Source organism: Phaseolus vulgaris, chromosome 2, assembly GCF_000499845.2.
Source record: "Phaseolus vulgaris cultivar G19833 chromosome 2, P. vulgaris v2.0, whole genome shotgun sequence".
Classification (NCBI taxonomy): domain Eukaryota; kingdom Viridiplantae; phylum Streptophyta; class Magnoliopsida; order Fabales; family Fabaceae; genus Phaseolus; species Phaseolus vulgaris.
In genome coordinates, this window is record NC_023758.2 from 5,846,907 (window position 1) to 5,864,388 (window position 17,482).

A 17,482-nucleotide genomic window follows, 5' to 3' on the forward strand; every position below is an offset into this window, starting at 1 on the left:
CTTTATATTCACAAAAACAAATAGATCCTTAAAATTGAAACGGGGTATCGATAAATATGGAATAGAGTTTGGTGGGGGAAGAAGAACATATTTTGTGATTATGGGGTAAGGGTAAGGGTATGTGGTTGTGAATTGATTCGGGGGTGGGAGTTGGAGGAAACGTAGAAGACGTTAGATATTGGAGAGGGATGGTGGGAATAGAATAGAGAATAGGGAATAGAGAATAGAGAATAGAATAGAAGAGGGAAAGATGGAAAGTTCGGACGTGGCGTGGTCCAGTTAAGGAAATATTGGAGGTGTGGTGATGATGGGAAGTGGTGGTGGTACTAAATAATGAAGAATGAATGAATAATGGAAAATGAAGATGAAAACGAAGGAGTTCAAATGATTGTGATGAGGAAGGTGTCGGTGCGTGAAGGGACAAAACAGGGCGACACCCACGAATTTGTCCGGGAAGTGGGGTCAGGTGGGGTGGTGGAAACGGTGGTTGGAGCACGTGTGATGGAGGAAGGCATGTTGGTCCACGTGACTGGGGGCACCTCAGGTTTTTGTTCCACACCTTCCTTCATTTTCGTAGCCCCTCTTTCCCACGTGAACTCGACTCATCCCTGTCCCCCTCTCTCATCTCCTTCTAAAACCAAAACCTCTCTTATCATTCCTCCTTATTCAAATAGACATCCATCACATACTACACTACACTTTCAACACTTGCAACTGCATCACATAATAGAAGAGATAATAGCACTGGGGACCCACTCAGGGACATGGTAAATAATGAAAACCTTATGACTATTTGGTTGTAATGATGGGCATTTGGTGTTGATTTCGACAACAGCTGATGGCGGTAAAGCGTAAAACAAAGGCTGATCATGGGTCCCTACCATTCACGTTTGACCTCACCCGTTGATGTAGGGGAAATCACTCTTCAGGCCCCACCGCGTTAAATGCTCCATAATAATATATTTCTTCCTATAATATCTTTTACAATTTCTTTAAGTGTTAATTCTAGTAGGATCTGTATTTGAAGTGCATGAAAGGTTGTGTGTAGGAAATGGTGAAAAGGCAAAGAAAGAGGGTGTGCGGGGGAGGGAGTTGGTTAGGAATGGAGTTAGGAAATAATAAGGAGAGAGAATGAAAGTTGTATTATTTGTGGGGCAAAAGCCATGATTCAGATAATTGGAGCTTCCTGACATAAAGTCATGATTGAACTCTCCACTCCCACCCATTTTCCCTCCTTTCTATATAAATCCCCTCCACACACCCAGCTTCTCCACTTCATTCACATTCACCCATTAAATCTCTCTCACAAGGGTTATTACATTATTTGAGATGACGGCTGAAAAGGAAGACTTGGGTTTGAGTCTAAGCTTGAGCTTCCCTCACAACGCTCCAACTCCTCTTCATCTCAATCTCCTCTCAACTTCCACTTACTCCTCTTCTCCTCCAAGCCACAACCCTCACAAACCCTCCTGGAACCAGCCCTTCACTTCTTCAGGTCTCTATCATTCCATTCCTCAATCCCTTCTTTCTTTCTTTCTTTCCAGATCTGCTCCAATATCCCCATACCTCACTTTTCCTCTTTTACATTTTCCACAACTATTACTATTTCACAATCCTTTTCACTTCTTTCCATGCTCATTCAAGCCTTCCTAATTTACCATTTATGGTTTTACTAAACGGTGTTTTCTGCATGCAGGTGAAGCTGGATCATTCCTCCGCGGAATCGATGTGAACCGGTTACCTTCCATGCTTGATTGCGAAGAGGAAGCCGGTGTCTCGTCTCCCAACAGCACGGTTTCTAGTGTGAGCGAAAAGCGTAGCGAGAGGGAAGCCAATGGGGAAGAAGAACACGACACGGAGAGAGGTTGTTTCAGAGGCATCAGCGACGAAGAAGAAGGTGAAACTTGCAGAAAGAAACTTAGACTCTCCAAAGACCAATCAATTATTCTTGAAGAGAGCTTCAAAGAACACAGCACTCTTAACCCCGTAAGTAACAGGTTCTGATTAATGTGTGTGTTTGTTTTGGTTTGGTTTGGTTTGTTCTCTAACGTGTGAGTGCATATGTTGCGTGCAGAAACAAAAGTTGGCACTGGCGAAACAGTTGGGTCTTCGAGCAAGACAAGTGGAGGTGTGGTTCCAGAACAGAAGGGCAAGGTGGGTTCATTTCACTAATATTTGTTTGTGTGTGTGGTCCTTATCACGAGAAAAATGGAATAAAATAGAATAAAAACTTTTTTCAGGACGAAGCTGAAACAGACGGAGGTGGACTGCGAGTTTTTGAAAAGGTGCTGTGAGAATCTGACGGAGGAAAACAGAAGGTTGCAGAAGGAAGTGCAAGAGCTTAGAACACTCAAACTTTCCCCTCAGTTCTACATGCACATGACTCCCCCCACCACCCTCACCATGTGCCCTTCTTGTGAGCGTGTCGCTGTTCCCCCTTCCTCTGCCGTTGATGCTGCCACGCGTCACCATCACGTGCCCCAAACCCACTCTCGGCCCTTCCCCATTGGCCCGTGGGCTACCTCCGCCGCTTCTATTTCACACAGGCCCTTCGATGCCCTCCGTCCCAGATCTTGACTCCTACAAAGAAAAGGACAAAATTGAATATAAAAAAAATAAAAGAAAGGGGAAAACGGTTGCAATAGAATCGGAGCCATGAATTGTGCGTTCAAAGTATGGTCTAAGATATGGTGGTTAGGAAAACTGATTTTGTGGGTCTCAAATGTTTTGTACCAGTTTGACCCTTCGTCTCTTCTTATGGGGGGTTTGGGTTTGGGTTTGGGTTCGGGGGCATGACCTGGTCTAGCTAGTTAGTTAGGTTTTTTTAGTCTCTAATACTTACTGCGTTAAAAAACGTCTCGTGATTAATCCGAGGAGACTCTGTGTAAAGTTGAATGGTCTTGATTAATTAATTAATTAATTATATGTAATATAGCTTTGTTCTGTGTACGCAGATTTTGTTCTCATATGAAGTCAAATTTGTTATATGTTGAAAAGATCCTGAATTGATTTGGATGATGCGGGAAATAGTGTGGGCTAACTAGGGGTTTTGGGTACGGATTTGACAAAATAAAATGAGAATTAGAGCTTTTAAAAGGAGTTTGCCCTGAATGACCAAACAATGGTTCAAAATATTTTGCTGAATATGGGTCCCAACCCAGTTAGTTGTAGAATTATGTGAACCTAGTCTCCATGGATTATGTGAGCATGCACGATTTCAAAGTTGCTTTAATTCAAATTCCCCTCACCCTCCTTCACACGGCTATCACCTTATTGTCTGCTTAAATTCGTTAATATAAAGCTCTTCTAAGCTCGCCTTCCCAACATTTCTTTCTTTTATATATAAAAATTCAAGTTCAATTCGACTCCTTGAATGTAATATTTTCCAATAAAAGCAAATGACTCGGATTCCTTTTTATAAAAACTGTTACTCGCATAAGCATCTGCAAACACAACATCTTAACAACTACAAAATAAATCAAGATTTCAACCGTTGCATATGCTCTAATGTTTCGGTGTTGTGCGACTTTATTTTAATATTTGTTCTCTCATAAGTATGAATTTGCGTTTTATTTTGTAATAAGAGTAAATATTTATATTGTTATTATAAGGTACGGTATCCTTTGCATGAGATTTTATCTACCGTCAGCTCCTCGAGTATAACGTTTGAGAGAGAGAGAAAGAAAAGATAGGAAAAGAGAGTTTGAATACTCGATACTCCATAATTATGCAGATAATGCAGTTGTAATTGCTATAGCTAACATCCTCCTTAAATTAATGGTTGAATTTAGAAGAGACCATTAATTTACTTGAAAAGTTACTGAATGTATTGATAGTTAAGGATTTTGTGAATATGTCAACAATTTGAAATGTAGTAGGAGATGCAATTGTTTTTGTTGAATAACATCTCTAACAAAGTAGAGGTCTAACTCAAAATGCTTGGTTTTAGAGTGTATGATGGGATTGGAGGCAAGAAGAACTACACCAAGATTATGTGACCGAATTGTGGGAACAGTTGAAGGAAGATGAAGTTTGGATAACAGATTTTGAATCCACTTGTGTTCCGTTAAAGTAGCAACAATGTTGTGATATTCAGCTTTTGTAGTGCGGGAGACGACCTTTTGTTTCTTTGAGAGCTAGGAAATAGGATTGGATCCAAGATAAACAACAAGACCAGAGGTTGATTTTCGATCGTCTGGATCGGAGCCCCAGTCAGCATCAACAAAGGCATTGGGAGAGAGGTGTGAGGAACGATGAAGATGAAGGCCATGAGTAGTAGTGCAAGTTAAATAATGTGAAAATCTCTTGACAACTTTCCAATGATGGTGTTGAGGATTATGCATGAATTGACAAACACAATTAACATTGTAGGCGAGTTCTGGACGAGTGATAAGAATACATTGGAGAGACTCAACCATAAAACGATATAGTGAAGGATCATCAACAACAGTAGTGGCATCTTTTGTTAGTCAAGAGGTGGAAAGCATTGGTGCTGGTTGAGGCTTTGAAAAACCCATGTTGGTTTTTTGTAGAAGATCAATAATGTATTTTGTTTGAGAGAGATGTAAACCACCATCAGTTGTCCAATGAGCTTCAACACCCAGAAAATAATGGAGACGTCCGAGGTTCTTTAAGCCAAAATGTTGACTAAGAGATGCAATGAGTAGTTGAATGGCAGTCTGAGAGTTCCCTGTGATGAGAATATCATCGACGTAAATTAAAACAAATAGTATGATTATCATGTTTCCTGAGGTTTGACAAGGCAAGTATCAACATGAAACTCAAAGAAGACATGATTATCATGTGCAAACCTAAAAATACTTAACAAATTTTTTTGAGATAGTGGGAACATGCAGCAAATTCTTTAAAGAAAACGTATTATGTGTAGTAAGATCAATATAGGTAGCAATACCAATAAAGGTGATAGGTAACCGTGAACCATTACCTATAACAACTTTTTCAGAACCTATGTAAGGTGTTTTTGTTGAAAGATTAGTGTTGTGAGCAGTGAGGTGATGAAAAGCACCACTATCAGGGTACCAAAGAGGATCATGAAGACTAGCAAGTGTGCCAAGAGGCGAAAACACAATATGTGTTAACAATAACCTTAAAAGGAAATGAGGTATCAAACATGTGCCAACAATAGAGAGCAGTGTGCCCATATTTCCCGCAAATTTGACATTGCACCCGTGAAGATAAGGTAGTGGTGGGCACCTTGTTATAGTTCTTGGAGTTTGAAAAAATGGTTTGGAATAGAAACGATGTTTGCCATTGCCAAATGTGGGGTTTGAAGAAAAGGGCTTGGTGCGAGTAGAGTGTGACTGGAAGAATGATGCGGGAACATATGAAACATTTGCCTGTAGAATATGATCTATATAGTGTTTAGCTTTTTCAATACGACCTTCTCGAGCAAGGAGAAGAGATTCAATGTCTTCCACCATATAGAGGTCATGACGAGATTTTATAGAGGGGATGAATGGATCATATTCATCAGACAACCCATCGAGAATGGCTTCAATGTGATCCTCAGTAGAAATTGGGCATCCAACAACAACTAGGTTGTCCACGGTTTTCTTGATTTCAATAAGGAAGGTAGATACATAACAATCTTTCTTGGGGATGCGCAAAAGTTGTTTGTGTTTCTGGATCCGGGCTCATGTTTGAGATGCATGGTGAGTTTGAAGTTTACTCCAAACTTGATGAGAAGTATCCAAACCAACCATTTTTGTGAGAATGTCGGGAGTCATGGAAGCCAATAACAATGCAAGAATGGATTGATCTTGGCGATCATAAGTGAGATATTTGGGATCGATAGAAGTTGGAGAATCACCTTCGGAAGTGATGAGGCGGGGTGGGATACACGATCCATCCAAGAAGTGTAAAAGATCCATGCTCCGTAGGGTGACAATGACCTGTTGGCGCCAGACCAAGAAGTTGTCACGATCAAGTTTCAAGGGAATGGGAGTATGGAAAATATGAGGCACAAGCTGGTTTGGAAGAAAATATTTCAGAATTATTGGCAAGGGATGATGATGAAGCCATAATGGCCCTATACCATGTAAGGTTTGAGAGAGAGAAAGGGAAAGATATGAAAAGAGAGTTTTATTGACTATAGCACTGTATATTGAAGAGAAGGAAGTGGGTTATTTATAATACTCGATATTGCAGAATTATGCAGATTCTGCAGTAATAACTACTATAACTAACATTGAGTTGTCATCTTCATGTTTTTGGTATTCAGCAGGGGGTAACTGTGATTATACTTCGATGCTCAAGTTATGATTTGTTTAAATAAGGTGTGTGTGTGTTTAAAGCAACGTTTTCATTAGCTTTTATTTTTAAGTCTTTACCCATACTATAGTGTTTAATTTGGACCCCTACCTATATGGAGGATTAAACTAGGTCCACGTGCCTCTAATCGTGATTTGAAGAGGTGTTTTGTGTTCACTGACAATTAATCATACTTAAGTTGTCAATTTTCACTTTAGTGAATGGTTGAGAGGCTGAGGAAAATCTCAACTTCTCGGCATATCGGCAATACATATAATATTTTTACAAGGTTAAATTTCTCTTTTTTATGCTCGTGTCTAAGGTCTTCGATCTTCTTGGGTCTTAATATTTTCGACAAGGGTATTTGCAATTATATTCTAACATTCAAGTCAATTTCAATATATGTAAAGGGTATTAATTCAAGATCAGAATTACATTACTTTTGATCTTAGAATGTTTTCCTATTTATAGTAGTTGTGTTGGGCGTTTAGCTATACGAATGATTAGATTAAGCCAAATAAAGTTCAATTATCCTTAATTTATGGGTGTTATTATGAAATACTCGTTACTTGTTGGTCTTAAAAGACTATTTGTGATTGTGGATACTAGAGAGAGAGTACATACAAGTTTATTACATATAAGATTTAAGATTTATTGTGAGACTTATTAAAAGTAAATTAAGGATCTCAGTCGGTAAGCTTTTATTATTGGAATAGAACAACGAATGTTCTTAAGTCTTGCATGAAAAATAATGATAGATATACCGAAAGAGTAAATCAAGAATCTAAAATGGATTCTTACATTACATGACAGGTGTCCAATGTCTTATTATAAGCCTACAAAGAATTAATATGGATAGAAAATAGGCTAATTCTCCCTGCACTCGATCATGTTGAACTGACACCCAATCGCATATAAGAAAAGACTAAACTACCCTTAATGAATTTGAAATTACCTTAAGTGAGATCTGCACCCAACCCTATTCTTCTTCGTTTGTGCGTGAACCAGCAGGCGCAGGCGCAACCATCACCGCCAACCACCTTCGTCTCTGTTCGATTTCGCAGGCAGAGCAGCAACCGCCACGGTCAGCTTCGACTTCGCACTTATACTCCAAGGCAGCGAAATTCGGAGAAGGAACCATCGTCGAAGAAGTCAAGATACACTCACATGGCTTCCGAATGTTTATATTCGTAATTGAGTTGTGTATTTTGAATATTTTTATTCGTAGTTGATTATTGCCTTCCGGATATTTTTATCCGTAATTGATTTTTGACTAGTGGATATTTTTATCTGGAATTTGTTGTTGTTTTGTGGATATTAATATCCGTATTAGTGTTAGGTAGTTAGGGCACTTTGCTTCTATGGAATTTTTGATTTGTTCTTTTATACTATCTGTGTTATAATTTTTTATATATGTTGGATTGAATGTGATTTTTATGAAATGTAAGATGGTGAGGACTAGAGGTGGAGGAAGTTCTAATTTGGACCGTGTGCGACCAACTGCATTGGTGAGAAGAAAACGGGGTGACCCTAGTACTTCAATTCCAAATGAACACTTTGAAGATTATATTGAACAAGAAGTTGAAGTTGATGATAAAGGCTATCCAGGAGGGCCATTGGATGAGCGTCCTATACTGGTACCCTCAGATGCACGTGATCACGAATCAATACAAAGTCATTCTGAGGAGTCACATCTCAAACATCCTGCTCTGGTATGCTTCTAACATTATTAACGTATTAATTTGTATTATCTTTTTCTAATAGTATGACATTCATGCTTGTAGGGTATTTGTCGTAGAATTACATAAACATTGCAACCATTATTTAATCATGGTGATGTCGTGGAGGGCAACCCTGTTTGGGAAGGTATACAAGCAACCATTATGTTAGCACGAGGAGCGACTGATGATAGAGCCGTATATGTCAGGAGACATTCACGTAGGAATGATTGACAATGTATTAAGATTCCTTTTTATGTAATATTTTTATCTATGACGATGTATTTCAACCTTATCTATATATTTCAATGTGGATTTTAGTATTTTTATTTACACTGTTTTGGGATATTGATTTACTTAAAAAAAAACCATGTTAATAAACCTACATCAATTTTGGACATTGCCATCCGTAGGCACCTCCATGACTTCCGGATATGGTTATCTGCAGGCACGTTTGTGACTTCTAGATATGGTTATCTACAGGCACCATTGTGACTTCCGGATATGGTCATCCGCATGCACTATTGTGACTTTTGGATATGGTCATCCGCAGGCACCATTGTGACTTCCGAATATGGTCATCCGTACACACCTTTGTGACTTCCGAATATGGTCATCATTCAATACCGGATTTTGACATTTAGAAATGGCTTCCGTAATTGTGTAGGACAGTTCCATAAGCTATTAAACATTGCAAATGTACTGAATACATAAGCATTGCAAATGTACTGAATACATACATTTGTAAACATAAGCATTGCAAATGAACATTCAAATACGCTAAACATCCCTAAACCATTCACCCTTGACCACCTTTGATTGGTTTGCCTCGCAATCTGAAAGGACACTCACACTTCCTACTTCCCGTTCGACTGACATCTACTTCTTTTTCATACCATCTGTATTTACCTCCTCTCTCACAACCTAACAATACGTAGGTCATCCTTCCTCGTTGGCCCGCCCATGTATCCGACCTTAATATAACAATAACAAACCCATAACTATAGTCAACACTTCTCGCCCACTCTAACAGCTCATCTCAATCACGAAATACCTACAATACATATGCCAAATTTTAAAACCATTCATAAAAAAAAATTCACAACCCTAACATTGACCATACCTCATTTGTAGAAAATGCCTCACTACATTCATGTGCCCTGGTGTTCATTATTTAATGTGTTATAACTTATTGACTGCTCCAGATCAACACATCTAATCCATCCCACACATCAATCTCCCCTAAAACTCCCATGTATGACTCTGCTGTATCCATTGGGCTACTGAAAAAAAATGAACACTTAGCTTCCGGATAAAAAAATCCATAAGGCAAAAAAAATCAACACTTAACTTCTGGATATGTATATCCGGATTGCATAAAACAATTTCGGATAAGCGTATCCATAAGCCAATTTTCACCTACGGACATGGGCGTTCGGAAGCCACAAAAGCAACTATTCTTTGCTTACAGATTTTGACATCCGTAATACAAAAACCAAACTTCCAGATGCTGATATCTAGGACCAGCTCAGTTCGAACGAAACACCAGAAACGAGTTCAAACGTCTACTTACCTCATTAACTTGGCAACAACACCTTACACTGAACGCACGTGCACAACTCCACTAAAATCTCCTCTTCTGCAGCTCAAAGCTTCACCACAACAATGAATTTCCTATGCACCTCACCATACACTATTTTTCAAAGTGAAGAAGAGAAGGGCACAATGGGAGTCTTAAAAATTCATCGGGTGCCAGTCATAATTGATTGGATGCAGAAAGCAATTGCCTAGAAAATAAAAGAAACTCAGGTTTGAAAAGTGGGCTTAACGCCCAATTAAATTGGGCCGTAACCCGACTAATATACGAATCCAATAAAATGAAATTATAGAACGAAAACAAAAAAACAAAAAAGTGTTTCAAAAACCCTCCAATTCCAATCTGTATTTCCCTCTACGAGACACAGAGTAGTTTCTGTTGTGAGCATGAACGCGTTCCTTCACTGAAGTAAATCCGCACCGTTTTGTAATCTCGAGCCTCATTTCGATTTTTTGCTAAATCTATCTGAGTTCACCGTTTGGTTATCTCTGAGAAATGGACGGGCGGCTCAATGGACTTACAGTTCCGGCGAGTTCCAACGGCGGCACCGCCGCAGTAAGTTCTTCATCTCCGACGCTGCAACCGAACTACAGTAGCCGATTAGTTCAGGTACATCTAATTCTCTCAATTTTAACTTCCGTGCTCCTTGTTGCTGAACTACTTCGTAAACCCTAGCTGTCTGTCACCAACGTGCTGTTTGGTTGGCAATTGTGTATTCCTACCTTTCTCATTTCAACTTGTACAGAGATTTTGTTAATGTTTGAATTATGAAAGGCTTCTGCCACTGTTGCTGTTTCTGCAAGTTAAGCTAATTGGCGTTACTAGTTTTTATTTTCTTTCATTGAAATTATGTGCTTCCGCTATAGTTCACTCATTCTATCGACTTGCTGTTTAACGTTCGAGTGGGTTTTTTTATTCTGTTTACAATGCTTTTAGATTCGTAGCTGTTGAGTTAGACTCAGGTGGCAGTTTTTAGCTGTATACTGTGAACGGAGATCATCAGTGTAGTAATTTAGGAGCCTAAGTAATTGAGCATTTGTCATCTAATTAGATATTCTTAATTTTATGAACTTTTTACTTCTCTGTCCTTTAAAGATCAGAGTGATGATTTATTATTGGTTTGTGGCTTGAGTACTTGTTGCAATACGATAATGAATCGTGCATCCTAGTTAATTATGTTAATGGATTTGGTTCTTTGTCATTTTCACTGTGCCTTTTCACATGATGGAAAATAAAAAATTGAAAAATAGATTATTTGTTGTGGGTTTGTTTCATGGGAGCTTGTTATGGTAGGATGATAACCAGTGAGTTAACCTGTGATAAAGTGAAGGCTTGACATCTACTTTTCTGGTTCATAATTTTGATTTTAAGAATCACGGATCCGGGTTATTTTTGTCGAAGGCTTGATTTGGTTGGTTTAAGTCTGAGCTGTTGTGCCTTGTTAAAATTACAAGATTGAATTTATGCTTTAATTGAGTTAATTTTCATGTTAATAGTGCAATATAGAGGTTAGTGTTTCATATTTGTGAAATATATAACAACTGTATTGAGAAAATATAGAAAATGAATGACTTGTGATGTTTAATTTTAGGACACACTGGAACACTTGGCATCCATCGATCTGATTGACTTGTGCAAAGAAGCCAAAGTTGAGCGCTGCCGAGCAACTCGAGACTTGAGAAGCTGTGGCCGCTATGTCCACCATGTCTTGAATTCATGTGGGCATGCCTCTTTATGTCAAGAATGTAGTCAACGGTGTGATATCTGCCCAATTTGTAGAATCCCAATATCAAAAAGTGGTGCTAAACTACATCTCCGACTTTATTATGAGTGCATTGAAGCTGGCCTTATTTCAAAAAGGTTTGATGAGAGATTTCAGGAAATAGAAGACGGGGAGAAACAACTAAATGCTGATGTCCAGCACCTTTATTCTTTGTTTGATGTTGCACTTGAGAATAACTTGGTTTCTTTAATTTGCCACTGTATCCTTTTCTGCATTACTCCTTTTCTTGGCATATTTAATTTTATTAGTAATTCATTTATTAAATTTAAAATATAAATGCCTATCAATTGGTAAGTAAGGTTAGATGATACAAATACATTTTTGTCCAATTAATGCTATCTATCGAGAAACTTAAAGTTTGCTTTTCTCCTCTATCCTCCCCTTTATTGTATTTGTCCCATTGTTTCGTCACGTCCCCTTGTCCCCACTTTTGCATTTTCTTGACCATAAATTTTACAGACATCACCGATGTGTGTATGGATGAAACTGCTGTTTCCAGCGATCCTGTCATAGCATTTTTGTTGGATGAAGTGGTCGTGAAGGATTGGTGCAAGAGAGCATTCAAAAACATCATTACTGAACTGCAAGGAATTTGTATCCTTAAACCTTGTTTTAGTATTGATTTCTAAAGCCAATTATCAGTATGATCTTTTTTCCATAATAATATTTGTGCCCCCTTACATTTTGTACTAGATAATATGGATGTTTTTGGCATGAAAGAGAGATTGAGTGTACTTTTGAAATTTTCATTATACTTGAAAGGCATATCAAATGTGCTTGACATTTTGGAGTCATCTTTTAAGGGTACTCTTTCAGCACGACTTCATGATTTGCACCATCTCCAAGAGAGCATCTTAAAGACAAAGCAGGTTTAATTTGCTAGAATTCATGTTCAATGGAGTTATGTATAACTGTTGTGCTTATTGCTTTAATATTTGAGCTTTTACACACTTCTTGCTTGGCTAATGGGCTGTCAAGTCGTCATGACAAACTTGTGCTTATTATCTAGTTGTTAAATGGTATTACTATTTTTGTATGTTGTGTTGTGTTCTTCAAATGATATTCTGTTTTTTGTTGGAAGGTGTTCTATACCTGATCTTCAAAAATGTGGATGACAATGAGTAACCTTTGTTGTGTTGCAGCTCAGTGTGATGCAGTATGTAAGAGGGATGTTTGTAGAAATGACAGATATTTGGCCTTACACTCTTATAAATATTGCTTATAAATGGTGGTTAACTAGATTTATACTGCCTCTATCTGTCTTTATGTTGCTTAAAAATAAAGTAGCTCATCACAATGTTCATTCTGTTGATTAATTTGTATGTTGTTCTACCCAGCATATGGATATTATTATTTGGTGTATAAGACATCAATTTTTGGACGGTGTGAGATCACGTTTTACTGATAGTTCATTATGGTCATCGGATGTTCGGATGCGGAAATCAGAAGCAACAAGTCGTTCTTGGCCTGATGCAATAAATCAATCTATGGAGTCATCAGGACATGGTGGGTCTCTATTTATTGAAGATGCATTGAATAATCTTGATCTGGAGGAGGGGTTTATGAATGAAACTGTGGAAGGATTAGAAATTGCATCCTTGCAAAAGGATGGTGCCACATTTTTGGGGTCAAATACTGACCAGGTGCTGGGTTACTACCCCTTCAAAGATCTTCGTTCTGCTGCTGACTTGCTCTTTCTACATGGAGGTTCTGATATGGTGATTGCTAAACAGGCCATTGTATCCTTTTACCTACCACTTTTATTGTGAGAGTAGAACTATGTTTGTTCCTGCCAATAATAGTTCTTACTTAAAGCAATACTTCTTTCATTCCTTAACATCTATAGTTTCTGTATTATTTGTATGATCGCCACTGGACAATTCCTGAAGAAGAATGGACATTCATACTGGAGGACTTTGCAGCTACATTTAGTATTAGCAGACACTCATTACTTGAGTCTTTGACCTTTTATCTTTTAGATGATCACACTGAGGAGGCTTTACAGGTAACATCAACAAAATATTATACCCAATGTGTCTCGGGGATGTGTGTTTACCCTGGTTTTGAAAAAAAATATTGAAACTATTTGTATCCATGTTGCTTTACAGATTTGCCTTGTAGTGCTAACTAAAGATTGATAAGCATTATAACTAAGAAAACACATGGGCACCATATTTTAATAATCATATTGGAATTTTATTCGTGACCTGATTATAGAGCTGCTAAAACATGATTAGGCTTTAGTTTTAGGTGTTATTTGGGTTTTCCTTCATCTCTTTTATTTAGCATGTTATCTTGTTTTTACTCAAGTAAAAAATGGAATTTAATAATGGCTCCGTCAATCCCCTCTTCCCATATAGGGGGGTAAAATGAAGCTTGGGTTTAGGTGTAAATTTTTTGTATCATGTTAGTATTGGATGTTAAATTGAACTTGTTCCTTTTAGAGTAATTTCTTTAGTGAATTTAGGCTAATAATTTATTATTCTGTTAGGAAGCTTGTCGCCTTCTTCCTGAAATAACTGGTCCAACATCACATCCTAAAATTGCTGAAGTACTGTTAGAAAGGGGTAGCCCCCATACAGCTCTCATGGTTTTGAGGTGGTCTGGGCGTGATGGTGGACCACATATGACTTCACTTAGGGATGCTGTCACTGCAGTGCGGGTGAGGGTTCAGTGTGGGCTTCTGACTGAAGCATTTATGCACCAGAGAATTCTGTCCACCAGAGTAAAGGAAAAGAATTTCAATAAAAGAGCCTCTGGGGATGCTTCTCAGAAATTAACAGGCCAATGTAGTAATTGGGTGGAGGTCCTGGTGACTGAGATTTGTTGCCTCTGTATTAGGAGGAACTTGGTGGATCGAATTGTAGAATTGCCATGGAATTCTGAGGAAGAGGTGTACATACATAAATGTCTTTTTGATTATGCTATTGATGACCCGATAAGGACAACTGGAAATCTGCTTGTGGTGTTTTATTTTCAGGTATTTAATTTCATTAGTTGGTTCCTTGTCCATCATTGATGCTCCTGGTTTATTGATCTTGTTAGTTAGTGCATCTGTCTTACAGTCTATTCAGTTTTTACTTTGGAATCTTTTTAGTGTTATTCGGCCACCCAATGTCAAGTTCTGTAAAATTATAAAATATAATGTATATGACACTATACAACACTATTGAGCATCTATTTACTTAGCTTATTTTCTTAGAACAAAACAATTCCTCCTTCATTTATCTTTGGCATGTACCATCTTCATATCTTTGCTAGCTAAATACCCCAACCAGGGGCAAATATCATTCTTACTCACTTCACCTGCCTGCTTTGATCCACTGCTGAGAGAGAATCATCTGCCAAAAGTTCATGCAATCCTCATGCTGAACATGGATTCTGTGTGCTGTTAACCTCAATATCAATATGAAGTTTCTGCATATCTCACTTTTCTATTCGATTATCATTTCCATTGTCAATAAATACGAAGTTCATTTTTATTCTTAAAATGTGTCAGGGTTACCCTACCTGTGAAAGAATTTATGGCTTATATATTTATCTGGGTTTCAGCGTCACAGATACTTAGAAGCATATCAAGTTCATATTAAACTTGAAAAGGTGGAGCAAGACAGCATTTCAAAAGGTTCTGTAAGTCAAGAATTTCTGCCAAAATTAGAAAAGGCTATTCATTGGAGAGCCAATTTGATTGTAAGTGATTTAAATTCTTTAATTTTTAAGCAAATGTTTTGTGCTGCTAACTTTTTATTTAACATGTTCGGAGAAAATGTCACTCTTAGACTGGATTTGTGGTTATTTTATCTTTTGAATAAAACAGAATAGATGCTTGGAGTTGTTGCCAGAAGTTGAGCAGCAGCAACTGAGGAGTGGAAATTTGACTGAGGGTGGTGTGAGTTATTGTGAAGAAGTTGAAGTTCCTGACAAATTTGATATTCCCCAGATTCCGGATTCCTTGTCCACGGGTTTATTGATTCCTTCATCTGTAAATTCTTCCCTCTTGTTGCATAGAGACCATCCAACTGGCTTTTTGAGTTCGTCGACTTTAGGAACTTCAGCGAAAATAGGCATGTCTTTCCCTAATACTGGCCCTGAGCTTGGTAATTTTGGTTCCTCGTCTAATCATCATGATGGGTTGTTTAACAGTAATGAGAGGGTTCCAAGTCATCAAGGTAAAATTGGCAAAAATCTTAGATTTGATAACACTCCTACTCCAATGAATCATAGGATCCATTTCATGAATGGTTCACCTCTCAAGGGATTTAAGAGGACATCACCAAGCAATTCCCAGGAAAATATGCCAGACAAAGTCTCTCCTGGAGTTGAACGAAATCTACGTTTTGGCCATAATCAAACTACTAGTAGTCCTTTGTACTCGTGGAAGGCTACAGTTAACCCTGTTATTAGATCCACACCCAGCTATCCTAAAGAATTTGCAAATGATCTCCCAAATGTATCTAGTTGGAATTTCCAGTCACATAAAGATGATAGAAGTTGGAACGTGGGGTCCACTAATGATCCGATGGATGTTTCTCAGGGGTAAAAATCTAGTTACCTTTTCGCACATTGATTTTTTTTTTTTTTTTTCCATATTACCTGTTTTGAATAATATGTGTCTACGAAGATATGTGTGCTAATTAATGTTTTTTAATATTCACTGGAAATGGTGTAAACTGAATCCTTGTGTACTTTGTTTCTTTAGCCTTGTGGAGAAGAAATTAAATACTGAAGAAAACATCAATGGTGGTCCTAGATGGAGATCTGATGAAGCAAGTGATGAAGAAGACGATGTAAATCTGGGAAGAGCTATGGACATGGCTTATTATGCAACTCCTCCAACTCGGACAACAAGACGAAGCAGAGTTCTCAGGAGATGAAAACTAAAGTTTTTGGTGAAAGGTTTTGGTTAAATTTTATGGGAAGAAACAATTAATGAGTTGTTTTTAAGATGAGAGCTTCGCTTTTTTGGGACTCGGGAGTTTTTACTTATACATTTATGCTGGTCTCCGTTATGCAGCTAATATTTGATGACAAAAATTTTAATGCAAAAGGTGCATTTTTGTATCCCATCCCTTCAATGTTAATCCACGTTATTTTTTTTTTTTGGAGTGGTTCGGTTAAAATGAATGTTTTGAGCAAACGCATAAGTGGTAACTTTCCATTTCCTCCTAGATACTTGTGTATCTGATGTGTTGGTAGATCGAGTTGACAGAATATTTAATTACGGGAAAAAGGATCATATGTCCAATTTTAATAAGATAGTCTAATTTTTATAGTATTTCTATTTCTTTTTTAATTTCTATTTGGATTAAGGTTTACCCTGCCTAACGTACTTCTAAATAAGGAATTTCTTTGTATCTTCTAAATATGAGGTAGTGGGGCATCAGATTTAGTCTATTTAGAGTGTGCATTGAGGGAATGATGTTCTGTTTTGAATCGATATAATATTTTCTTCACATTTAATTACCTGATTTTCTTTGTAATGAAGTTGGATTAATGTTTAGAATTGTTGATTAAAAATAGTGTTCCGAAATTTCAGTTTGGAGTTTGTTAATTATTACTTGTTACTTATCTTTTATTGAGATCTAAAGCGACAAATGTGGCAATAAATTGGTGTTAGGTTAGGAGCACAAAGTAATTATACAATTTAGAATCGGAGAAGAGCAACCTCTAGCCTAAATTCTAAATTGAATAGTATAAAAGAAAAAAAAAAGTCCATATATGAATGATGACCTGAAACAAGGTTTAATTGAAACTTAAATTTCATTAATTTGGACCACGTAATTTGATCTTCATTTTTTCCAGTTAATTAACTTGTTTTTTTCTTTAAGATTAGGCAAATTCAACCTGTCTATTATTATTATTATTATTATTATTATTATTATTATTATTATTATTATTATTATTATTATTATTATTATTATTTATCTAAAATCCTATAATAATTCTTTTCAACCTAAGTATTTTTGTAATTTTAGTAAGATATTTTAAACCATGAAAGATTTTGTAGATTATAAAGTTCGAGTTTAAAGAGGGTCAATTTGAGACTTTTTTTGGAAACTTTTTTTATATTATGGATTTTTTGAGAGAAAAGTGTGAATTTAAGGATTTTGGAGG

At 37.3% G+C, this 17,482-nt stretch overlaps 2 protein-coding genes across 2 annotated transcripts; both read left to right on the plus strand.

Moving 5' to 3' along the window:
• The first annotated feature begins 209 nt into the window (after positions 1 to 209).
• On the plus strand, positions 210 to 2,949 carry LOC137810479 (homeobox-leucine zipper protein HAT4-like). Its single transcript, XM_068611749.1, has 4 exons — positions 210 to 1,495; positions 1,697 to 1,986; positions 2,075 to 2,154; positions 2,241 to 2,949. The coding sequence occupies exons 1-4, from the start codon at positions 1,330 to 1,332 to the stop codon at positions 2,575 to 2,577; spliced, it is 873 nt and encodes a 290-aa protein (XP_068467850.1). The 5' UTR covers positions 210 to 1,329; the 3' UTR covers positions 2,578 to 2,949.
• A 6,924-nt stretch (positions 2,950 to 9,873) lies between these two features.
• LOC137810480 (E3 ubiquitin-protein ligase HOS1) lies at positions 9,874 to 16,429 on the plus strand. The gene is made up of 10 exons (XM_068611750.1): positions 9,874 to 10,194; positions 11,177 to 11,567; positions 11,828 to 11,962; positions 12,062 to 12,237; positions 12,706 to 13,107; positions 13,215 to 13,373; positions 13,860 to 14,348; positions 14,921 to 15,058; positions 15,186 to 15,904; positions 16,068 to 16,429. Exons 1-10 carry the CDS (start codon positions 10,081 to 10,083, stop codon positions 16,240 to 16,242), a joined length of 2,898 nt encoding a protein of 965 aa, XP_068467851.1. The 5' UTR covers positions 9,874 to 10,080; the 3' UTR covers positions 16,243 to 16,429.
• The last annotated feature ends 1,053 nt before the right edge of the window (positions 16,430 to 17,482 follow it).

Excerpts from the sequence above, each read along its gene's own strand:
- LOC137810479 (XM_068611749.1), top strand. The coding sequence starts at position 1,330 with ATGACGGCTGAAAAGGAAGACTTGGGTTTGAGTCTAAGCTTGAGCTTC. Across the intron at positions 1,496-1,696 it reads CCAGCCCTTCACTTCTTCAG|GTGAAGCTGGATCATTCCTC; the intron begins GTCTCTATCATT and ends TTCTGCATGCAG. Across the intron at positions 2,155-2,240 it reads TTCCAGAACAGAAGGGCAAG|GACGAAGCTGAAACAGACGG; the intron begins GTGGGTTCATTT and ends AACTTTTTTCAG.
- LOC137810480 (XM_068611750.1), top strand. The coding sequence starts at position 10,081 with ATGGACGGGCGGCTCAATGGACTTACAGTTCCGGCGAGTTCCAACGGC. Across the intron at positions 13,108-13,214 it reads TGATTGCTAAACAGGCCATT|TTTCTGTATTATTTGTATGA; the intron begins GTATCCTTTTAC and ends TAACATCTATAG. Across the intron at positions 14,349-14,920 it reads TTGTGGTGTTTTATTTTCAG|CGTCACAGATACTTAGAAGC; the intron begins GTATTTAATTTC and ends TCTGGGTTTCAG.